At 45.9% G+C, this 25,216-nt stretch overlaps 1 protein-coding gene across 2 annotated transcripts in view; it reads left to right on the top strand.

Moving 5' to 3' along the window:
* Positions 1 to 17,123, top strand: part of ELOVL7 (ELOVL fatty acid elongase 7) — a 69,220-nt gene extending 52,097 nt beyond the window's left edge. For both annotated transcript variants that reach the window (XM_040339698.1, XM_040339692.1), the window contains exons 5-8: positions 2,627 to 2,683; positions 12,036 to 12,141; positions 12,578 to 12,714; positions 16,426 to 17,123. In XM_040339698.1, coding sequence (XP_040195632.1) covers positions 2,627 to 2,683; positions 12,036 to 12,141; positions 12,578 to 12,714; positions 16,426 to 16,653 — 528 coding nt within the window. In that variant the 3' untranslated portion in view covers positions 16,654 to 17,123. The remainder of the gene's footprint in view (positions 1 to 2,626; positions 2,684 to 12,035; positions 12,142 to 12,577; positions 12,715 to 16,425) is intronic.
* The last annotated feature ends 8,093 nt before the right edge of the window (positions 17,124 to 25,216 follow it).

The raw sequence follows: 25,216 nt of genomic DNA, 5'->3' as shown, positions 1-25,216 counted from the left end.
GAGAAACACAGTGGTGTACTTTTTATTGTAGAAGAGGCATTGCAACAAAAACCTGTTTCCATTTTTTTTTACATTTATTTCCACTTTAAGAGTTCCTGTACATGAGTTTCTGTTTTAAAACCAGACTGAATGCAGAAAAGTATCCTGCATATTTTACATTATTCTGTAATACTCACATTGACTTGTATAGAGCTATGAAAACAAAGCGCAACTCTATTGAGATCCTATTTAAAATTCAAATGCTACATTCCACAGCCATCAGAAATGCTTGACATACAGATATCTGACACAAAAAACCCACAGTTGATACTTTATTTGCAAATTTTTCCCTAGAGTTTGTTGAATCTGCAGATTTTTTAGCGAAACCTTTGTATCTGTACTGCTTTGACCTTAGAAACAGACTGTTGACTCCAAGAGCTTGCCTACACCAATGCATCTGTGGGCTAGCTATTGGGACACTTGCACGTGGGGATCCCCCCCCCCCATATGATTCAGTGTGCCTACGAAAACTTTTAAGAAGGAAATCAAGAGTATTTTGAATACACACGCACGCACACACCTGGTCCAAAAACATGAAGTAGCTCCAAAGCTCTTGTGGCCCTACTTCTTTGGGTCACATGAGTGAACTTGGTTCTGCACTTCTGTGACTCGTATTTAACAGACAGTGGGCTAAAGTCCCCTGACGACTGATTTCACTCAGCTGGCCCAGGTCCTGGAGAGACTTTAATGTCAGGATCCACCCAGATGAAGTTAGAAAGAGTACAAGTTCTCTTTTTTTTTTTTTTTTTCCCGACGGAAAAAAAAATTCTATCGGAAATTCCGTTCATCTGTATGGAACTTCGATGGAGAAAAAAACATGCATTCCGGTCTGAATTTGGTGTGTCCGTGTGTATGCAAGACAGCTTGAACGGAATGCCGTTGGAAAAACCCGTCGGAGTTTATTCCGACGGAAACTCCGATCATGTGTGCAGTGGCTTAGTGGTTAGCACTTCTGCCTTGCAGCACTGGGGTCTTTACTTTTAATCAATCCCAACCACGACACCACTTGCATGGACTTTGCATGTTCTCCCTCTGTTTGTGTATGAAGGAAACCGAAAAGCGCCTCCAAGTGTAATATTTTAATAGAACATGGGATCAGAACAGACAAGTGGACGCTCAAATGAAGGATATGTATAAAAGGCTCATCTGTCAAAAAAGTCTGCTGGTGGAGATCGTATTCAGCACCCCAGATCCAGGTGCACTTGAGAAAGGACCACACATGCTCAGTGCGAGCACGCTCTGAAACGCGTTGTGTTGCCTTCCTCCCGATGACGTTACACGTAATCAATGGCATTGCGATCCAAGCTGCTCTCCATCGTACTACACCAGGAATATCATGGACCCTGACGGCTGTTCTCCTGTCACACCGTGGTCTCCGTACACCCCGGACCTGGGGCGCTGAATACCATCTCCACAGGGTGCCTTTGAGAAATTGGCCTTTTATACAAATCTTCCATGTGAGTGTCCACTTGTCTGTTCTGATCCCATGTTCAATGTTTAGTGTTCCATGTTCTGTTTTCCTTGTATGCACTAGCTTCAGATTCAGCTTTACTCCTGAAAGGAGCTTTCACCCCAGGTGTTCTAAACTTCACTGGCTGCCTGCTTACAGGCTATGAATAGTCTTTATGGCCTTTTTTTAAGAACTTATTAGCCATTAATTAGGCTTTGAATGGTTGTTTAATCCTATGTGCTTGTAATATGTTTCCCTCTGCTTGTGTGGGTTTCTTCCAGGTACCGTGGTTTTCTCCTATACTTCAAAGACATGCTGGAAGGTCAATTGGCTCCTTTCTTTATTGCCCCTAGTATATGGTCTATGTATGTATGCGAGACAAGGACCTTAGACTGTAAGCTATTTGCACAATATGTACAGTAATACGCTGTATAAATTGTTGGCGCTATGAAGGGTAATAAATTAGTGTACAGACTTTAGAAGATGGCCTTGCATGCTTGTTATGTTGTCATGCCCTAGAATTCATAAAGACAGGTGCAGACAGCTTTTGGAAACATGTCCTGCGTTCATTCTAAAAGTGGTGCAGGGTGCACCGAACTTTGATACCTGTCTAGAACTTGTACTTGAATTTAGCACATGCTTTTTAGAATCGGTCTGCGCCAGGATCTCTCTGTATGCCAACAAGGAGTTGGTCTTAATTTGCACTACTTTTGTAAGATATGAACTAAAGGTATTTTATTTTGAATTTGGTGCATTCATTGTACCGCAATGTAGAAGTGACGCATTTACTTGAATTTGGTGCACAGGTCGCTGTCGGAACTAAAAGTTTCACATATGCCTTGTGAATTTGGCGCAATCAAATAACAAGAGATTAACACCAGAAAAGTGGTGCAGGAGCATTATTGAATTCCCTCCATGGATTTTTATGTTTGGGAGAGGATTCTGCAGTCCAGCTGTGTCAACAGAAGACTTTTAAATAATACTTTCTCAACATAATACATGCAATAAAGTCTTGGATGCATTGTCATTACAGAGGTTGCAGACTCCGTTTCAGAATTTGTTTAAAAAAAAAAAAATGTTCTTTAAATAGAACATAAATTGCATTTTAATTTGTTTCCTCTTTGTTGTGTTTTGTAGATGGCGTGGACATGCTGGCTTTACTATTTTTCAAAGTTTATTGAATTACTTGATACAGTAAGTATAGCAATGTAATACTTAAATCAAATATAAAATGTTGCATTACACTCGCTCAGTGATCACTGCCTCCGCTGTATGGCTCTGTCATCTTACCATGGCTTATATAGCTGAGTGCTCTACTCCCAGTATTTGATGGCGGTACTTTCTGAGATGCCCCCGAATCCCTGTCTAATCAAATGTATGCTAGCTTGTGAAAAATTAGTTTCTCCTATTTTTCCGTGGGGTGTGGTGGTGCTTGTGTAGATTTGGTCTTAAACTGTATCTTGTTCATCAACAAACCTTCTTCTATACCACCATCAATATTTGTCACCCCCACCCAGTCTGCTTGAGACCACCTTAGTATCCCCATCTGTACATTGACTTTCTACCCCCAACCATATATTCCAAAATAGAATGCACATCAAAACTCCATCAGGTCATTATTTTATTGCTTATATAAACATTAGACACTCACTGGCCACTTTATTAGGTACACCTTGCTAGTACCGGGTTGGAACCCCTTTTGCCTTACCAGAACTGCCTTAATTCTTCATGGCATAGATTCAACAAGGTGTTGGAAATGTTTCTCAGAGATTTTGGTCCATAGTGACATGATGGCATCACGCATTTGCTGCAGATTTGTCGGCTGCAAATGCGACTCTCCTGTTCCACCACATCCCAAAAGTACTGGACTATTGGATTGAGATCTGGTGACGGTGGAGGCCATTGGAGTGCAGAGAACTCATTGTCATGTTCAAGAAACCAGTGGTGAGATGATTGGAGCTTTGTGACATGGTGGATTATCCTGCTGGAGGGAGACATCAGAAGATGAGTACACTGTAGTCATAAAGGGATAAACATGGTCAGCAACAATACTCAGGTAGGTCGTGACATTTAAATGATGCTCAATTGTTACCAAGGAGCCCAAAATGTGCCAAGGAAATATCCCCCACACCATTACACCCCCACCACCAGCTTGAACCGTTTATACAAGGCGAGCTGGATCCATGCTTTCATGTTTACACCATATTCTGACCCAACCATCTGAAAGTTGCATCTGAAATTGAGACTCATCTGACCAGGCAACGTTTTTACAATCTTCTATTCTGCAATTTTGGTGAGCCTGTGTAAATTGTAACCTCAGTTTCCTGTTAACTGACAGGAGTGGCCCTTGGGTGGTCTGTAAACCCTATAGATGGTTGTACGTGAAAACCCTAGTAGATCAGCAGTGTTTGAAATACTCAGACCAACTGATGGTACCAACAACCATACCACGTTCAAAGTCACTTAAAGTCCCTTTCTTTATCGTACATCACGGGACACAGAGCAGCATATTCATTACTATATGGGTTATATGGAGTACCTTCAGGTGATGGACACTGGCAATCTCAAACAGGAAGTGCCCCTCCCTATATAACCCCCCTCCCATAGGAGGAGTACCTCAGTTTTTACGCCAGTGTCTTAGGTGTTGGTCATGGTTTAGCTTGCCTCCACATCCTTGGGATTAAGGTGGGCTAACCGGTTCTGTCCAAAGGCCTCAGTGCTAAAGTGGTCAGTAACCGGACCCCAAACCATTGGGGTATAGCCCATAATGCTTTCTGTCACAGAGAGCTGGATTCTGGGCCCAGAACTTAGAAACCTTTGGGGGCCTAATGTTTCTGTTGCCAGGGTGCTATATGGGCCCAGGACAGTGGATCCTTCATAGGAACCCAGGGCCTGAAGGTCTAGACGCCCCACGGAGATGGGGGAAGATTGGACCTCTTGCTGTGCAAAGTCCTGCGGCATGGAGCAGGTAAGTGAAGAGGAAACTTGCGGAACTTGGTTCGCAGCAGGTTTTTTCTGGGGGAAGGTCACAGTGGGACATGCCTATGGTTTATGCGCTGCATCTGGCAAGGTGAGTCACATATCTTAGGATAGGATGACTCTGTATGTATATATTCCCCATAATCGTGACCTCCCTGGTAGTATTGCAACTGGTGCTAGAAAGCATTGAAAAAGGGCCTGTGTGTATAGTGACAATTCTCTCCAAGAGAAGCCCCTGGGAATCTACTGAGGTTTCTTATGTAAAGGAGTGAATGCTCCTACCTGCAAGCCTGCTCAGAGAGGTCCAGGCGGTTGCTGCAGGAAAAAATGCCGCTCTGTGGATCCTGGCCTGGACGGCAGGATCAGCCTCTGACCTCCTCGTTTGGCCCCCTCCCCCCCCCCGCCGGCGGGCGCGCGTGCGTCCCCGTGATATGGGCGCAATTTCGCGCCGTTTGCTGACGGGAAGGGCGGGCCTGTAGGTAAAAGGAAGGGGCGGCCCTTCCAAAAAGTTCCCAGCTCAGTGAAGTGTTGGAACTGAGAGAGGAAGGACCAGAGCGGCAGCGTGGGGCGCCGAGGACACACAGTGGCCAAAGAAGAGTATTACAGTCTTCAAAAAGACTGTCCTTTACCCTAGAGATAGGGTTTCTTTTTCAGCAGTTTTTTTTTGGCAAATACTACTAAAGGGGGACAGAATGGTTTTTCTTTCTTTGGTTTAAAAAAAAAAGAAAAAGAAAACAAACCAAGTTAATAAGAAAGAAGGCATTTTTTCCCCCAGAAAGGTTTTTTGGGCAACAACTATTTATTTTCCCAAACACCGTTGAGTAGCGGACGTACCTCGGTATTGTACCATGGCATCTGGTTCAGAGGGTACAAGAGGTGGGGATTCCCCCAGAGGGTCTGAGGTCTCGGACAAAGTCATGCCGCTACTTTCCCCAGAGGGAGCCTTGGTGGGACCATCGAGATCTGGGGCTGGAGCTGGCACGGGTCAGTCCAACCCTAGGGTGGTCACGGACGAGGTACTGTCCACCTCTCTAAAGGAGAGGGAAAAAAGAATGGAAAAGATGATAGCCAAGGCTATGCGGGGCAAAAAACGTAATAGATCTCCGTCGCCCGAGCGTGAACCCTCAGATGAGGAGGTCCCTTCCGCAGGGGATTTGGAAGACCTCTTGGACTAGGACCAAGTAGGTTCAGGGATCGAGGATCCGGGTACGGAGGAGTCTGGCGCAGCCTCCCAAGGGGAGAGCTCAAGTTTTAACAGACTTGGTCCATAGGACGTTCAACTTGCCAGTACCAGATCTCCAAGTATCAACGGTCTCAGCTTTGGGCTCACTAAGAGTGCCTCAAACCAATGCGGTTTTTCCGATCCATCCTCTACTAGAGGAAGTTATGTTCCAAGATTGGGCCAAGCCAGATAGAATCTTTGTACCACCAAAAAGATTCTCTGCCTTATATCCTATGGAAGAGAAATTTTCCAAGAGATGGGCAGCCCCGGCTGTAGACGCAGCCATCTCATGTGTTAACAAGTCTTTAACATGCCCTGTAGAAAACATACAGGTGTTCAAGGATCCGGTTGATAAACGCTTGGAAACGCTACTTAAAACCTCCTTCACTACTGCAAGGGCAATAGTGCAGCCAGCTGTGGCTGCAATTGGGGTTGCACAAGCATTATCGGATCAAGCTAAGCAGATGCTTAAACTTATTCCTGCCCAGCAGGCAGAAGAATTTTCGGACGTCCCTAGGGCCATACGCTTTACGGTAGATGCGATTAAGGATTCTATCCAGCAAGCGTCACGTTTATCGTTATCCCTTATCCATATGAGAAGACTCTTATGGTTAAAGAGCTGGGAGGCAGAGCCCCCATGCAAGAAGCTCTTGGTAGGGTTCCCCTTCCATGGAGGACGACTCTTCGGAGAAGACCTGGATAAATACATTCAGACCATTTCAAGCGGAAAAAGTACTCTGTTGCCCACCAAGAAAAAGTTTCGGGGGCCTGCGTTTAAACGACAGTACTCCCCTGGGCAGGGGCCTTCCAATACCAAACAGTATCGACGGCCTCCTGCAAGATCAAACTTTAACAAGTCGCAGGGACAGGCCGCCGGAGGCAAGAAGCAGTGGTTTCGCAAGCCAGCAAAGCCAGCCCCCAAGCCGGCCTTATGAAGGGGCGCCCCCACCCACGAAGGTGGGGGGAAGACTGCGTCTCTTTGCAGAGGTTTGGGAGGCCAGCATTCCCGACAGATGGGTACGGTCTTCCGTGGCTACAGGCTACAAACTAGACTTCCTAAAATTTCCTCCTCCTCATTTTCAGGAGTCAAGAGTACCAAACGATCCGAAGAAGGGAGCCGCATTAATAGCGGCATTGAATCATCTACTCTCTCAGGAGGTAATAGTAGAGGTACCAGTCCAAGAACAGGGGCTAGGTTTCTACTCCAACCTATTCATCATCCCAAAGCCCAACGGCGATGTCAGGCCAATTTTGGACTTAAAAATGGTGAATGCATACCTAAAGGTCCGCTCATTTCGGATGGGGCATCCATAGACATAAAGGATGCTTACCTTCATGTTCCAGTTTACCAGCCACATCAAAGATTTCTACGCTTCTCGGTGGCTCTACGTCATTTCCAATTTGTGGCGCTTCCCTTCGGGTTGGCTACGGCCCCCCGGGTGTTTACGAAGGTCCTAGCTCCAATCCTAGCCAATCTAAGAATCCAAGGGGTCACGATCCTAGCATACCTGGACGACCTCCTAGTCATAGATCACTCGTCTCCTGGCTTGGAACGAGCAGTGGCCCTTACAGTAGTTCAGTACCTCGAGAGGTTCGGCTGGGTCCTAAATCGAGAAAAATCAGCATTCCAGCCCACAAGGCAGTTGGAATATCTCGGCATGAGATTAGACACAGAACAACAGAGGGTGTTTCTGCCTCTGATAAAAGTCAAAGCCATCAAGGAATTAATCCTACTGGTTCTAAGCAAGAAAGAACCAACTGTTCGCCTATGTATGCGGTTACTAGGCAAGATGGTGGCCACATTTGAGGCGGTACCATACGCCCAGAGCCACACTCGCATCCTGCAGGCAGCCATCCTGTCAGCATGGAGCAGGAGGCCACAGGCCTTAGATATCCCTTTGCCGCTCTCATCAAGAGTCCGACAAAGTCTGTGTTGGTGGTTAGACCCTCAGAATCTACTGAAGGGGAAGTCTTTCAGCCCAGTTGCTTGGAAGATAGTAACCACAGACGCCAGCCTGACAGGCTGGGGAGCAATTTTGGATGGTTGCACTCGCCAAGGCACTTGGGCAAAGCCAGAGAAGCAGTTGCCCATCAACATCTTGGAGCTCAGAGCTGCTCGACTAGCCCTCAGGGCTTGGACGGCCAAGTTGCAGGGGCTCCCGGTGAGAATTCAATCGGACAATGCCACGGCAGTGGCATACATAAATCACCAAGGGGGAACCAAGAGTCAAGCCGCTCAGAGAGAGGTGAGCTTGATTCTCCTATGGGCAGAAGCTCATGTGCCCTGCATATCGGCAATATTCATTCCAGGAGTGGACAACCTTCAGGCGGACTTCTTAAGTCGCCAGACTCTGTTGCCGGGGGAATGGTCTCTACATCCACAGGTCTTTCAGACACTCTGCCAGAGATGGGGAGTGCCGGACGTGGACGTCATGGCATCAAGACTCAACAAGAAGCTAGACAGGTTCATATCCCGCTCAAGGGATCCGATGGCCTGCAGAACCGATGCGCTGGTTTGCCCTTGGCATCAGTTCAAACTTCTTTATGCTTTTCCCCCGCTCCAGTTACTACCCCGCCTGCTGCGCAGGATCAGGGTGGAGCACATACCAGTCATCCTGGTAGCTCCATCATGGCCCAGAAGGGCATGGTATTCACTAATCCTAAAGATGGTAGTGGGAGACCCTTGGACTCTTCCTCTACGGCCAGACCTGCTATCGCAAGGTTCGATTCTCCACCCTGCCTTACGGCATCTAAATTTGACGGCCTGGAAGCTGAATCCCTGATTCTCAGGGGTAGAGGTCTGTCTCAGAAAGTAATCTCTACCCTAATCAGAGCCAGGAAACCGGTCTGTAGGGTGATTTATTACAGGGTCTGGAAGGCCTATGTAGGCTGGTGTGAGTCCAAGCTATGGCTTTCTCGTAAGTTTACCATCGATAGAGTATTAAGTTTTCTCCAGCTAGGAGTGGATAAAGGACTGGCATTAAGCACTATCAAAGGACAGATTTCAGCTTTGTCAGTGTGGTTTCAGCGGCCGCTGGCCACCCACTCGCTGGTTAAGACCTTCATGCAGGGGGTCTTACGTATTAATCCTCCAGTTAAATCCCCGCTTTGTCCGTGGGATTTAAATCTTGTTCTGTCAAGTTTACAGAAACAACCTTTTGAGCCGTTGGCTGAAATTCCTTTGGTTTTACTGACAAGGAAGTTAGTATTTTTGGTCGCCATAGTTTCCGCCAGAAGAGTATCAGAACTGGCAGCCTTATCCTGTAAGGAACCATATCTTATTTTGCATAAGGACAGGGTCGTTCTCCGCCCTCATCCTTCCTTCCTACCAAAGGTTATATCCAGTTTTTCATCTAAACCAGGATTTGGTATTACCATCCTTCTTTCCTAAACCTACTTCCAGAAAGGAAGGGTTGTTGCATACCTTGGATATTGTCAGGGCCATGAAGGCCTATCTTAAAGCTACAGAGAAGATCCGGAAAACAGATGTGTTGTTCATTTTACCGGATGGGCCCAAGAAGGGGCAGGCAGCTCCAAAATCCACCATCTCGAGGTGGATTAAACAGTTAATCACTCAGGCCTACGGCTTGAAAGGGTTGCCTCCTCCGTTATCATTAAAGGCTCATTCTACTAGGGCCATGGGCGCCTCCTGGGCAGCACACCACCAGATCTCTATGGCTCAAGTTTGCAAGGCGGCAACCTGGTCTTCTGTCCACACGTTTACAAAATTCTACCAGTTGGACGTAAGAAGGAATACTGATACAGCCTTTGGGCAGGCAGTGCTGCAGTTTGAGACCCTCGGATTCCGGGGGCTCCCTTTTGAGTTAAATTTAAAATTATTTTTTCTCAACTAAGTTGGATTTATTATGATTTGAGTATATCTCTAAATTAAATCCTTTTGTCTTGGGAAGATGTTCTCCCTCCCCTCATTGTAAGCATTGCTTTGGGACATCCCATATAGTAATGAATATGCTGCTCTGTGTCCCGTGATGTACAATAAAGAAAAAGAGATTTTTAATACAGCTTACCTGTAAAATCTTTTTCTTGGAGTACATCACGGGACACAGAGCTCCCACCCCTCTTTTGGGGACCATTTTGGGAGGCATACTGCTTGCTACAAAACTGAGGTACTCCTCCTATGGGAGGGGGTTATATAGGGAGGGGCACTTCCTGTTTGAGATTGCCAGTGTCCATCACCTGAAGGTACTCCCATATAACCCATATAGTAATGAATATGCTGCTCTGTGTCCCGTGATGTACTCCAAGAAAAAGATTTTACAGGTAAGCTGTATTAAAAATCTTTTTCTTCCCCATTCTGATGCTCGGTTTGAACTTCAGCAAGTCGTCTTTACCATGTATAGATATTTAAATCCATTGAGTTGCTGCTATGTGATTGGCTGGCTGATTAGCAATTTGTGTTATCAAGCAATTGAACAGGTGTACCGAATAAAGTGGCCTGTGAGTGTATGTATATACAGTACATATATTGTATGTAGCTATGTATATACATGACATTGTTGGACATCAGAAAGGTAGAATCATGCCATAAGAGGATTTGGGCACTATATAAGGTACCCACAATCTTAAGACAGTTTGTGGCTTTAATCTTTGTTTGAACACTCGCTTGTTCTCTGCACCAAACGCCAACCTTCATGGCAGTGAATTCCAGGCACCAGCGTCTTCCGCTTTATGATCAATCATGCAAACTAAAGATGTCAATGAGTAAAACATTTGCAAGAGTATCTCCACCTGCACGCAAGTAGACACACCAAGGATGTCCGCCTCAACAGCTCGGGTTCCTGTAACCTCATGAGAATGAATTTGAAGAGAGCAGGAGTCCGATAACAATTCTTCACAGCTTCACAGCTACTTTTTTTAGCAAAAGATAAGTGATTTGAGACATTCAAACAAACCCAGCAGAACTTCAACACATTTCAGCCGCAGCCTTATTCATAGCTCAATGACATGGCTATTAATAAGGCTTTGGCTGAAATGCATTAAGCCCTATACACACGGGGAAGAATCTGGTCAGGAAAAAAACGTTGTTTTCCCCGACAAGATTCTTGGCAAGAATCTCTTGCCGCCCGAGTGTACAGACTCTTGTTTCAAAAGAACCGCGGTTCTCTTGAAAGGAAAGACAGCGGTGACGTCATCGCGTATGACAAGCATGCGCTCGTCACATTCGATGCCGTCGCCGCCATCTTGCTGCACACTACCTATGCCTAGGAAGCTACCACGCATGCGTCTAAGTCATTTCGAGCAAGCGTGGGTTTCCACGGCGACAGGTAAGTATACACACTAGGGTTTCTCTGCAAGAAAACTGCACAGAATCTCACAACGAGAAAAATAGAGAACATGTCTATTTTTCTCGTCGAGATTCTGGGCAGATTTCCAGATGAGAAACCTGAAAGCCTCGTATACACACTCGGTTTACTCTGCAAGAAAGCTCTGCCAGCAATTTTCTTGCTGGTTCTTGCCGAGAAAAACGAGCGTGTGTACAAGGCTTAAGAGTTCTGCTGGGTTTGTTTTGATGTCCCAGATAGCTTATTTTTTACCATATAACATAGCTGTGGGGCTGGGTTCACACCATTGCGAATTGGATGCGTGTTCCTGCATCTAATTCACAATAGCAGGAGATTTTTACCGGCTCTCTATGGAGCTGGTTCACATATCTCCGCAGCAAGTCCGATACGTTTTGCAGAAAAATGCTGAGCATCTTTTGGTCCGAATTCAGCCCAAAATTCTGGCTAAAATTGCACCTGAAGCGGTGAATGGATAAGCATTGGACCCCTGCTGTGCGCCGCATTTGGTTCATATGTGAACCCAGCCTGAAGGATTGTTATTGGACTCCTGCTCTCTCTTCACAAAGATGCACATGAGCTCCAAGAAGAAAAACATTGCACTTGTCAGTACAAAAATGTATGTGGTCACACTGTCAGAATTAGTTGAATAGTAGAAGTATATGTATAAACAGTCAAAGAATAGATGGCACATGTAGAGATGGTATAGGGTACAAGAAAGATGGGGTCTCACATTTTCTTTTCTTATGCTATGCAGCGTTGAAAACACATTGATTAGACGCATACCCAACATGCCTTGAAAAAGTATTCATACCCCTTGAAATTTTCCAAATGTTGTCATGGTACAATTAAAAACGTAAATGTATTTTATGCGGTAGATCAAAAATTTTTTACAAATATCTGGCGTGCATTTGTATTCAGCCCCCCTGAGTCAATACTTTGTAGAACAACCTTTCACTGAAATTACAGCTGCAAGTCTTTTTTTTTTTTCAATAATTCCAAAAATGTCCTTCTACAACTGTAATTGTTTTCTCTTATTTCCTAGGTCTTCTTTGTATTGCGTAAAAAGAACAGTCAGATTACATTCCTGCACGTGTACCATCATTCCATCATGCCATGGACCTGGTGGTTTGGAGTCAAGTTTGCTGCAGGTATTTTCTTTTTTAATTTTAGACGTGTTCATTTATACATGAGAAATAACATGGCCAAAAAACAAAAAAAGCATTCTTAATCAAAGAGCAAAAATATATACATAATAGCTAAGTTGACACACACACAGGGAAACTTACTAAAACTGGAGCACACAGAATCGGGTGCAGCTGTGCATGGTAGCCAATCGGCTTCTAACTTTAGCTTGTTCAGTTGAGCTTTGGCAATAAAGTCTGATTGCTGATTGGTTACTATGCAGAGTTGCATCAGATTTTGCACCATGCAATTTTAGTAAATAACCCCTCACATTGTGCTGCCTAAACAACCAAACATTACTTTGTTTCCAATGCTGACTCTTGTCAACCATCATAGCTCTTGTGAAATGACCCGCAGCAGGTTTCCAGCATGTAACCATTTTTTGTGTCTTTTCTGGTTCAGGTGGTTTGGGCACATTCCATGCATTGGTGAACTCTGTAGTACATGTGATCATGTACACTTATTATGGGATGTCAGCGCTGGGTCCAGCCTACCAGAAGTATTTGTGGTGGAAAAAGTACATGACTTCCATACAACTGGTATGTAGAACCTTTTTACAAATATTCTAGCTGCAGCAACTGCCTAGTCAGCATTCCTGCCACGGTACAATGAATGTAGCTGTTGGGGAGAACAGAGATCGATCGTAGTAGAAGGCAGCCCTCCAACTTGTGCACAAACTCAGGGGAACTGTTCTTCCCTACCAGTCTCCTCTACCAAACATCCTAAATTTTGCTACGTATTCATAACATTTTGTTATATAATGGTAAAAAAAAATTGTGGTTACTGATATCTTTGTACCTTGATACGATATTGTTTCTTTCTCGGGACGCAACTCCTCAATACACGTGTACTAGCTAATCATGTTCCTTTGAAGTTAAATTGTACTTCTATTTTTTATTTATTTTTCTAAATCAAGAATTTTATAAAAAAAAAAAAAAAAAGAAGAATGCAAGACCCGGCTTTCAGTTGTCAGTAGTACAGTCCAACATAACTGGGGAACAAAACTTTCTTTCCTGGCTTTCACATTTTCAGCCAGCATGGATTCTTTATCAAATTGCCACTCGCTTTCCAGCACATAGACCCCATCTACAATGATCCCTGGGTTACTTTTTTACAACGTTTTTTTTTTTTTACAATTTTATCAACCTATTCAACCTATACATTGTCACCAAGTAGTTACTTCTGTATTATGACCTAGCACTTAATGCTAGTTGAGCTTTATATGTCACTAAATAACCCACGTTTTTTATTGCTTTACTAGATGTAGTCATTTTCACTGCCTCGTGTGGTGAATGGATTACTCACTATTTTGCGTGTGTGTGTGTTTTTTTTTTTTTTTTTCTACTTCGCTTATTACATAACGCAAATCAGCAAAATACTGTCATTTCCCAAGCATTAAAACTAATTACAGGAAGAAGGAAACTGTAAGCGCAATTGCTAGTGTACATATATATGAGAGTGTGTAGCAGGGCATAAATAAAAAGGAAATAAATCAGTCCATGGTAAAAGATGACGGTTCTTAGGGGGATGTGGTGGGTGGCAACTGTCCTCAGAGAAGACTCTGCAAGCAGAATGAAAGAGAAATACAGTAAGTGCCACCTAAGTGTAATAGGTTTGATAATTTATGCGCAAGTAATGCACTTGCAACAGGTGGATTAAGAGAAGGCTCATCTGTGGCTCTCGGTGCAGTCCAGTGTCCCAGGTGAACGTCCACGAGTAGGTAGAGATCTGGAGACCGCAGCCGTTCGTCCTGTGGTCACCAGGAGGTCAGCCGGGGGCGGCGTGGAACGCAGGAGGATGACATCACCAGAGTCAGAAGAGCATCGAGGGAGGAAAGGCTGGAGAGACAAGGCTTCTGTCTCTGGTGACATCATCCTCCTGTGTTCCATGCCGGCCCCGGCTGACTTCCTGGTGGTCACAGGACGTACGGCTGCCGTTTCCAGTTCTCTGCCTACTCGTGGATGTTTCGCCTGGGACACCAGACTGCACAGAGAGTCACAGATGAGCCTTCTCTTAATCCACCTGTTGTAAGTGCATAAATTATCAACCTATTACACTTAGGTGGCGTTTCTTTTTTTTTCTCTTTCATTAAAACTAATTAAACAGTTTAACTTGCCTATAAAGTTAAGAAGAGCTAAATATGCCACGCAAAGGTACAGTACATTTAAAGCCTTAACTCCACATTTGATGTCCCCTTTAAACAGTTGATTTGGGTCATGCTGGCCCAAACTGACTATTTACTGCACTTTAAGGTGGACTTGCTGGGTGTGCTATATTAATCACTTAAGAACTGAGCCCCTTTCTGAGATTTGGTGTTTACAAGTTTAACAGTTTTTTCTTTTGCTAGAAAATTACTTGGAACCCCCAAATATATATATGTGTGTGTGTGTGTGTGTGTGTGTGTGTGTGCGTGTGCGTACATACATTTTTTTTCTAAAACCCTAGAGAAAAAAATGCAATACTTTTTGGCACACCGTATTTGCACAGCGGTCTTGCAAGCATACTTTTTTTTTGGAAAGACAACAGTAAAATTAGCCTTTTTTTTATTTTTTTTTTTTTTATTGTGAAAGATAATGTTACACCGAGTAAATTGATACCCAACATGTCACACTTCAAAGTTGCGCCCGCTCGTGGAATGGCGACAAACTTTTACCCTTAAATTTTTTTTTGTTTACAGTTTGCATGTTTTCAGTTGAAGGAGGTCTAGGGCTAGAATTATTGTTCTTGCTCTACCAATCGTGGCAATACCTTATGACATGACCTCTTAAATATGAGATCTGGGGTCAAAAAGACCTCGGATCTCATATTTAGACTAAAATGCAACTATATATATATATTTAAAAAAATGTCCCTTCAAGAGCATTGGACGGAAGTGATGTTTTGACGTCACTTCCGCCCTGCAATGATATGGAGATGGGCAGGGGGGCCATCTTTTCCTCACTCCACCACTGGCTCCGGTAAGCAGCGGAGGGCACCGGCACCCCGCTGCCAATAAGTGATCTTGTGCTAAATCCACCACAGAGACTACTCTTATCTGAAAGGGTACTGGGGTTATGGTAGCTAACTTCTACCATAACAACGGTATTCCTCTTCAAAGTGGCGACTTATTCCTGCGGTGGGCGGTCCGTAAGTGGTTAAAAAAAAAGTATGTATGTGTGGGGTGTGTTGTGTGTTTTTTTTTTTTTTTACTTTTTTTTTTTTTAAGTAAAAATCAACAAAAATTTCACGTAAACAATAAAAAAAAATAGTTTTACTTCCACCTTAGACCTGGCGTGACATCATGACGTTGCTCCAGTCCTCCAAGGCTATTCAGGCATTCAGAGATGACCTAGTCTCTCATTGCCCCTGTGACCAACCGTTTAGATTGTTTCTTGTGCTTACTGTTTTCACCTGAAGAAACTCAGGTGGGAGGGCAGGCACGTCCCCTCCCGCCGCTTGAGCCAGTTGCCAGCAGAAAAAAAAAATCTGTATTATGGCTGATGTCTTCAATGTGTGTGTGTGTGTGTGTGTGTGTGTGTGTGTATGTGTATATATATGTATGTATGTATGTATGTATGTATGTATGTATTGCAGTTCGCAAGTGGTTAAATATAGAGTTGGGCTTTAATACAATGCAGCATAGGGATGAATTTAAAGCAGAACTTCGGCCTGCCTCTCCATTAGATCCCCCCCCCCCCCCCCCTCCAACACCACCAAAAAAAAAGAAGCAGATGTGCTGATGAGTTCTGCTGAGCTGCGGGTTCTGACAGAGCCCATCGGCACATCTATGCATGTGCTGGTGATTTTCAGCACATGAGCAAAGACTGGGAAGGTTTAGGACTTGGATAGCTGTTTTGCGCATGTGCAAGGAACCCTACATGTGCACAGACAGTCAGGGAAACCATTGCATGCACAGCTGTGTCGCAGGGCTCTTTCAGGACAGAAAGCCCTACAGCACATCTCCATACAAGCAGAGGGATAGGAGTAAAAAACATAATTGTTGCCTAGGTTAGAAACCCTGAAATGCTGCTTTGCAGCACAAATAAGTGGCTTGGTTCAAAAAATAAATGTCCAGGAAGTGGGTAGGAGGCAAGGCAGCATGGGTGAAGGTCTGCTTTCATTGAACATCACCTACACCTTCAGCTAAACATATTTGGTAGAACATGGACATAGTTGATGTTGTGACCTGCTATATTTTAGGCAAAAACTTCAGATTCCCCCCCCCCCCTATTTTAGCCAAACCGTGACAATAATATCTGCTTTTCTTTCAGACCCAGTTTGTGATGGTCACTTTGCACATTTGCCAGTTCTTCTTCATGAAGGATTGCCAGTACCAGTTCCCGGTCTTCCTCTACGTCATCTGTTCGTATGGAGTCATCTTTATGGTCCTGTTTCTCAACTTCTGGTTCCATGCCTACGTCAAAGGACAGCGGCTACCGAAAGCTTGTCAGAACGGCAATGCCTACCAAAACGGGCATGTGAAGGACAAACATCATTGATGCTAAGAACACAATTTCGAGCTGTACCACACAATGGTATCTTAGGATTTGCAGTACTTGACAATCAAGCATCCATTAGCAGTCAATGGACCACATTTGCACTTTTCTCCCCATCGTGAAGAAAGCTCTGTATTTTTACTGTAATTTATTTGGGATTATTTGCTGACAAAGGGATGTACAGTTTTTTTTTTCCCCCCTTGTTTACTACAGATGTACATAGATTAATCACTGATCACTCAGGAAACCATAAGCTTGTTGGCATGGATGTGTATGATAAGTATTGTTTACTTGGAAAATCCTTTTGAACCACATGTGTGATCCTCCTCCACATTATCATCATCAGCATCATCAGTGAAGGAATGATAGCCCCAGTCCTGAGACATGACACAGGTTGTTATAACAGTGTCCAGTGCTGCTACCACATTTCAAATTTTGTACAAACAATAAAAGATAAAACATAAAAATGTAAAGAGATGCTGTCATTTCCTAACAGAAATAAAAAAAAAATGAGTGGTTGTAAACCTTGACCTATATCTGTTGAAGTGACTAGCCTCAGGTGATACATAGGGGAGATTTACTAAACCGGGTGTACTAGAAATGTGAAACTTCAGCTTGTTCAATGAAGTTTGACAATAAATCCTGGAAGTTGATTGGTTTCTATGCAGAGTTGCACCAGATTTTGCACTCCATACACCCCTCTATACCCCCATTCATCACCTGTACACCCCCTTTATACCCCCATTCATCACCTGTATACCTCCATACATGCCCTGTATGTAGAAACTCTGTTTGGACAAGTGAGTGAATGCCCGCTAATGGGTGCTGTCATGATGGATCTTAAGTGACAGGTGCTCTTTAAATGTAAGGACTTATTCTTGCTGGTAGTTAGAATCTTTAATATTTGCAAACAAAGTGAAGGTTTCCTATTTAGAATAAGTCAATTTAGTAAAACAACGATATCAGAACTGATTCAATCATACAGTTTGTAGTGTACATAGATTTGCAAAACAAATGCTGCGTACACACGACACGACCATTTTTTCACGATGTAAAAAATTACATTTTTTATGTCATTAAAAACGATCGTGTGTGGGCTCCAGAGCATTTTTCGCGGCGTTAACAATGGGCATTAAAAATGTAGAACATGCTCTAAATTTTCGCGTCGTCTTTCACGTTGTCGTTTTTAACGTCGTAAAAAATGGTCGTGTGTAGGCTTTAACGACGTGAAAAAAAAAACATGCATGCTCAGAAGCAAATTATGAGACGGGAGCGCTCGTTCTGGTAAAACTAGCGTTCGTAATGGAGATAGCACATTCATCATCACGCTGTAACAGACTGAAAAGCACAAATCGTCTCTCACCAAACTTTTACTAACACGAAATCGGCAAAAGCAGCCCCAGGGTGGCGCCATCCGAATGGTACTTCCCCTTTATAGTGCCGTTGTACGTCACCGCGCTTTGCTCGAGCATTTTTTTTTTCACAATCGTGTGTAGGCAAGGCAGGCTTAACAAGAATCGGGTTGAAAAAAACATAGTTTTTTTTTTCTAGACCATTAGGCCCCTTTCACATTGGAGCGGGAGCTGCGGTGGCGGTATAGCGCCGCTAAAAACTGGCGGCGTACTCTGTGATCACAGTATACAGAGGACAATGCTGATCACAAATTGAGGTAAAAAGCCAATCAGCGGCTCTTTATCACGTGATCAGCTGTGTCTAATCACAGCTGATTGTGTATGTAAACAGAAGCCGGTTATCAGCACTCCCTTCTTCATGCTGATACTGATAAATGGCTTCTCTAAAAGGGACATGTACACTAATAATCAGGGCACTCCCACCAGTGCTGCCAATTGGTGTCACCATCAGTGCAGCCTCAACAGCGCACATCATCGAAGGAGAGAAATTACCTGTTTGCAAAATTTTATTACAAACTTTGAAACCAGTAGTGATTAACCATTTGCCGACCTGCCCGCTGCACTGGGGGGTGCCGATGCTCGTGACCGGCAGTCGTGATGACTGCCGGCCACGAGTGATCGCGTGCATGAGAGGCAGAACAGGGATGTGTGTGTGTGTGTGTGTATGTAAACACACACATCCCTGTTCTGTTCTGAGAGGAGATGCAGATCGTGTTTTCCTATAAGCCTGGAACCATGATCTGTCATCTCCTATAGTGAGTCCCCTCCCTCTACAGTTAGAACACACATTCGGGGAACACAATTAACTCCTTGATCTCCCCCAGTGTTAACTCCTTCCCTGCCAGTGACATTTACACAGTAATCGGTGCATTTTTATAGCACTAATCGCTGTATAAATGCCTATGGTTCCCAAAAATGTGTCAAACGTATCTGCCATAATGTCATAGTACCGATAAAAATTGCAGATCGCCGACATTACTAGTAAAAAAAATTATAATAATTCAATTAAAAAGATTGGGGATATTTATTTTAGCAAAAAGTACAAAATATTGTGTTTTTTGTTTTTTGTTTTTCAAAATAGTCACTCTTATTATGCAGAAAAAAATTATAGCGCAAAAAATAAAAATCACAGAGATGATCACATACCACCAAAAGAAAGCTCTATTTGTGGGGAAAAAAATACGTAAATGTTGTTTGGGTACAACGTCGTATGGACGGAGCGTTGTCATTTTACTAACTCCTCCCCTTTACAAATGTTTCTATGGCAATGACTCAACCACAGAGATGCTCCCCCATGAAGTCTTCATTAACCTTGGATCCTTACATGATCTCTTGACAATAAACAAAATACAGGAAGAGAAGCAGAGTACTTTATTGGCACCTGGAGGGGGGGCCTCTCTAATGGGCACAGAGAGGGCTTCTGTTAGAAAGTGTCCCCAGACATACTACAGACATGATACAGGAGATGGTCAGAGACTGCAGACACAGTACAGGAGATGGTCAGAGACTGCAGACACAGTACAGGATATGGTCCATTAGACCCCTTTCACCCCTTTGGAGACATTTCTCTTTCGTTCATGGACGGACACAGCCTTGATCTTGACTTGGTGGGTATTGGCTTTCCTTTAGGAGTTGACTAGGCAGAAACTTATATAAAAGGTTAACTTATCATACACACCCTATAGCCCCGCCCAGGGGGCATAACCCCTCTCTGCATCTCGCAGATCAGTTTTTTTCTGCCTAGTTTCAGGAGAAGACATGGCTCCCTTCAGGCCCATGGCTTGAAGGCTGTTAAATCAAGATTCTGGATTTTTATTTTTTATTTTTTTCCTGCGATCTTCGATCAACTGCCGACTGGGCTGGATCCTAGATCCTTGTATTCTTCCCAGTTTCGGCCATCGAGCGTGTGCTGACCGTTGCTGCGCGCTGGGTTGTCCACGACATGCCCGTCGCTCTACGGGTGGCTGGTGAGCTATACGCTGCAGGGCTTGCATAAAGACCGTTCTACAGGGCCGAGTCGCAGTAGCCTGGCCAACAGTCATCTCTGTTACCATGCGGAAGATGCACTGTCCAGGATGCTCCAGCATAAAACCACAGGAGGGTAAGTACTACTACCTTGCTTCGGCAAGAAAACAGAGCTGGGCATCCCTGGAGAGGTGAATAAAGGGCTCTATATTTCCCTTCTCCCCTCCTTCCCCTTCCCTCCTCCCTAGACTGTTGAGGTGGGGGTTGTCCTGGGGAGCTCCACCTTAGAACCAATATAAAGTATAAGTACATAGATATTGCTTACTTTTGTCCATGTTGTCCGCTGCTGCTTCCCTCTTTCAATGTAGAGAGCTGCATAAGAGATTCTGCTGCTGTGTGTCTGGCGACCATTTTTTTCTGTGACCATGCTGGATTGTTTGTATACCTGGCAGCCATTTTCTTGTAGCCACTGTTGGCCTCTACTCGGAGCTTGGCGGGCCATAATTCTGGGGTCTATATGCACTACGGCGGCCATTTTCTTGTAGCCGACCAGCGCTGGAGGTGTTGCTCACACGGCGCCCAAGGGGGGGCTGTACCGCGTTTCCCGGCTGCTCAGCGGCCTGCGCGGTGCGCCCCAAGAAGGGCGATTAGAACGGCTATCCTCCGACAGCATTTCCCCATAAAACTGGGGCCTCTAGCGTCCCGCTCGGTGGCCATTTTTTTTGTAGCCCATGCAAGTATTACAGCACTGGCGGCCATGCTTTTGGGGCCTCAGTATGTTTGACCTCTAGCGCCTAAGCGGCGGCCATCTTATAAATCAGCATCCAAACAGACACACGCTGCTGACTAGCAAAGCTGATAAGGACAGCAGCATTGTAGAGAACAGCCATTCAGCAGACTGACCGTTATATTCAGCGGACAAAGAAGCAGCTCAGCTTGACGGCACTGCACTGCTGGTTCCAGGGTGGTGAGTCCTCTCGGGGGGTACCCCTCATCTCTGCTGCAGTTAGGAGGGTGGGTTGTCCACCTTGCTCAGAATCCCTGTGTCAAGCGTGTGGGCAGCATGGCGTCAGAAACAGAAGGTTTTTCCCTGAAACACCAATTGATGCCCCTGCGCCCGATGTATCGGTGGACGCTATGTCGGCAATCCTAGATGCCTTCATTGCCAAGGTGGAATCAGCGCGTGGAAGAACGGGGGCTAGAAAGCGCCCCCTCCCCCCGCCATCTTCTGGGGACAACTCCGATACGGAGACAGGTCTAGCTACCACTCAGGACCCTGACTGAGGTATCTGATGGTGCAGACCTAGAGCGGCCAGACAGTGAGGATGACTCTGGACCCAGGTCAGCTCGCGAGAAGGCTCTGGTGAGTAACCTTATCACCGCAGTGCGAGATACCCTAAAAATAGAGGGGTCTGTAGAATCAACAGAATCGCCGGCAGGGGTCAAGTCCTGAGGAAAAAAGTGTGGGAACTCCCACCCAAGATCCACTCCCCCACCAAAAAAAAAAAATGATACGCTCATATGCATAATTACTAAACCGCATGTTTTTTGTTTTTTTTCCGATCCACTGTACCTTAGTAATCCTTTATGTTACTGGCTGCTTCCTGTATATGGATTCATCGGGTAGTGTGCGGGTATTCAGTCACTTCCTCAATGCCGCAATGTCTCCTGGGAGCTTTTGTCATTGTTCCCAGGAGTCATTGCGGAGGTCTGCCGCAAGTTATCGCGGGATTTAGAAAGAAGTTCTTTCTAAATCCCGCGATAATTTCGCCTGCCCCTGACAGTGACTCGAGCCGGGCAATGCCGCTTAGTGAAGGATTGGCTCGGGTGGCTCGGCTGCTCTAGTCCTGCAAAGGGAACTGCAGTCCTGCTGTGAAAAAAGTGCAGGAACTCCGTTCCCACGCGTTCCTGCAGGACTTGAGCCCTGAGCGCCGGTCCCCTTTGGGTTCCGTAAGGCGACCCGCACTGCTAAGGTGTTCCCTTGTGTGTCTCATTTAGACAAACTTTTATACAAGGAATGGGACAGACCACAAAAAACTTTTTTGTACCTAAAAACCTGGCGGTTCGTTACCCACTGGAGGAGGGTTTCTTAAAGAAATGGAGCTCGCCCCCCATAGTGGACCCTCCTGTGTCCAGACTAAACAAGCTTACCACCCTTCCGGTGGAGGGGGCTCCTGCCTTCAAGGACCCGGCGGACAAGAAGGCAGAGTCGATATTCCGTAACCTATACACCATAAGTGAGGCGCTGGTGTCCCAGACACTCCGTGAGTGGGCAAAGTTACTGCTCAATGGGTTACAAACACATTACGCTTCCACCCACGAGGTATCCCTAGCGGAACAACTGGTACAGGGCCTAAAATTTGTGTGTGAATCAGCCTTGGACACTATTCCTCTGCTGGCCAGAGCCTCTGCTCAGGCTGTGTTGTTACGCCGTCTACTTTGGTTGAAGAATTGGTGGGTGGACCAAGCTTCCAAGAAGGCCCTAATGAACCTGCCCTTTAAAGGCGACAGACTCTTTGGAGCTTGCCTGGATGACATTATTAAGGATGCCACAGGAGGTAAGAGCACCTTGCTCCCTCAGACCTATAAGGGGAAGGAGCCACGTCGGCGACAGGGGCCCTTCTTTACCGCACCCAATCGTTTTTTTCGCCCGCCCAGCGCTGCGGGAAGAAAACCACAGGTCAATGAAGCGCCTGCTCAGGGACAGAGACGTCCCTGGTTTCGCAAACCCGTTAACAAGACCATGTCCGCATGAAGGTGTGCCCCCACCCATCCCTTTGGTGGGGGGACGTCTTCGCAAATTCGCTACCCGGTGGACATCTCGGGTCGACCGGTGGGTTCACGAGGTAGCCTCATCAGGGTACAAGATAGAGCTCCTATCTTGCCCACCAAACAGATTTTTTTCCCTCCAACCTCCAGCTACTACCGGCTCGTCTGACCTGCTGGAACGCGGGGTGGTTATCCCTGTCCCAGTACAGGATCGGTTTCAGGGGTTTCACTCCAATCTGTTCATTGTACCAAAGAAGGAGGGCGTTCGTCCTATCCTGGACCTCAGTGCCCTCAATTGCTTCGTGAAGGTACAAGGATTCCGGATGGCATCAATCCGCTCTGTCGTTGCTATCCTCCAGCCGGGGGGACTTTCTGCCATCCTTGGACATCAGGGATGACTATCTGCATGTCCCCATATGCACAAAGCATCAGAAACTTCTGCGCTTTGCGGTCGGGGAAGTCCACTATTAATTTGTGGTTCTCCCCTTTGGCCTGGCATCGGCACCAAAGGTGTTCACCAAGGTGATTGCCCCAATTCTCGCCCTACTAAGACAACGTGGCATCGCAGTCGTGGACTACTTGGACGACCTGCTTCTGAGGGCCGCTTCAGCCTCAGAATTAGAGGTGAGTGTTTATAACATCAGACCCTCAGACACTTGGGTGGCTACTGAACATTTAAAAGTCAGTAATGGTAACGACTCAACGCCTAGTGTATCTGGGATTGATTCTGGACTCCTCAGAGGCAAAGGTTTGCTTCCCTGTGGAAAATTTGCAGACCTTCGGGCTGCAGTGTGGTAGTTGACATCCCAGAAGGGTCATCAGTCCGCTTTGCATGTGAGTCTCGGGCCTTATGGTGGCCTCCTTTGAGGCGGTACCATAGGCACTATCTCACACGCGAGTGCTACAGAAGGAAAAAAAATTCTAGATGGGACAAGTGCCCATCATCCCTGGATTATCAGATCCGGGTGAGGCACCTGGTCAGACCCTCCCTGGTGTGGTGGCTGACCTCACCGGCACTTCTGTCCGGGAAGTCGTTCCTTCCTTATCACTAGATAGTCATCACGACGGACGCCAGTCTTACCGGTGGGGGAGTCTGGGGGGTTCAGTCGACCCAGGGTCGCTGGTCTCCAGAGGATTCCTATTTGCCGATCAAGGTCCTGGAACTTTGGGAGATCAGGCTGTGCCTCTCCACATGGTCTCAGAGGCTACGAGGGCGTCCAGTCAGGATCCAGTCAGACAACGCCACGGCGGTGGCATATGTCAACCATCAAGGAGGAACAAGTAGCTCGGCTGCAGCGTCAGAAGTCGCTCACATCCTAAGGTGGGCAGAAAGGAGCATACCGGCACTGTCGGCCATATACATTCCGGGTGTGGAAAACTGGCAGACGGACTACCTGTGTTGCCAGATGCTGGACCAAGGAGCATGGTCTCTGCACCCGAAGGTGTTTCAGCTTCTTTTGCCCAGGATGGGGCACGCCAGACGTAGATCTCCTAGCGTCTCAACTCAATCGGAAGGTATTGAGGTTTGTGGCCAGGTCAGGAGACCCATGGCCGGACGCGACCGATGCATTAGTGGCGCCATGGAGTCAGTACCAGCTAATCTATGCCTTCCCTCCTCTAAAGCTCCTGCCTCTTCTGCTTCGCAGAGTGGAGGCAGATGGGATTCCTATGATCCTAATTGCTCCGGATTGGCCTCGGTGTCCTTGGTACGCCGATCTAGTGCGGCTAGTAGCAGACGTCCCTTGGCGTCTACCACTGAGAGAGGACCTGCTGTCACAAGGTCCCATACTGCATCCTGCTTTACAGTTGTTGGCTTAACGGCATGGCTATTAAAAGCCAGGTACTAAGAGACCGGGGCCTGTTGGATTCTGTGATTCCAACCATAAGGAAGGCTAGGAAGTTATCCATTAGGAGCAATTATTATCGCACTTGGAGAGCTTACTTAGCCTCTTTGCGAGGAAATGAAGTGGAATCCACAGACTTATTTGGTTAAGGGACAGATATCTGCCCTGGCTGTTTTCTTCCAGCGACCCCTGGCGACTCACTCTCTAGTGAGAACATTTCTACAGGGGGTTCGGCAGGTGGCCCCTCTGGTCCGTCCTCCACTACCTCCGTGGGGATTTGAATAGCAGACGCAACTTGGCGTCTACCGCTATGAGAGGATCTGCTGTCGCAAGGTCCCATAAGCCATTGACTGTAAAGCAGAATGACCTAACGCCATGGCCTCTAGGTGCCTCAGAACCACTGTTGAGAACATTAGGAAAGTTCCCTCGTTGACACTTCTCAGAAAGTGGTCCTTTTAGTGGCTGTTATGTCAGCTAAGACGGGTTCTGAGCTGGCAGCCTTGTCATGAAAGGCTCCCTATCTGATCTTCCACAAGGATAAGATGGTGCTGCGTTCGCAGCCTTAGATTCTTCCTA

The sequence above is a fragment of the Rana temporaria genome, chromosome 1 (assembly GCF_905171775.1).
Source record: "Rana temporaria chromosome 1, aRanTem1.1, whole genome shotgun sequence".
NCBI lineage: Eukaryota > Metazoa > Chordata > Amphibia > Anura > Ranidae > Rana > Rana temporaria.
This window is presented reverse-complemented; position numbering and strand designations above follow the sequence as displayed.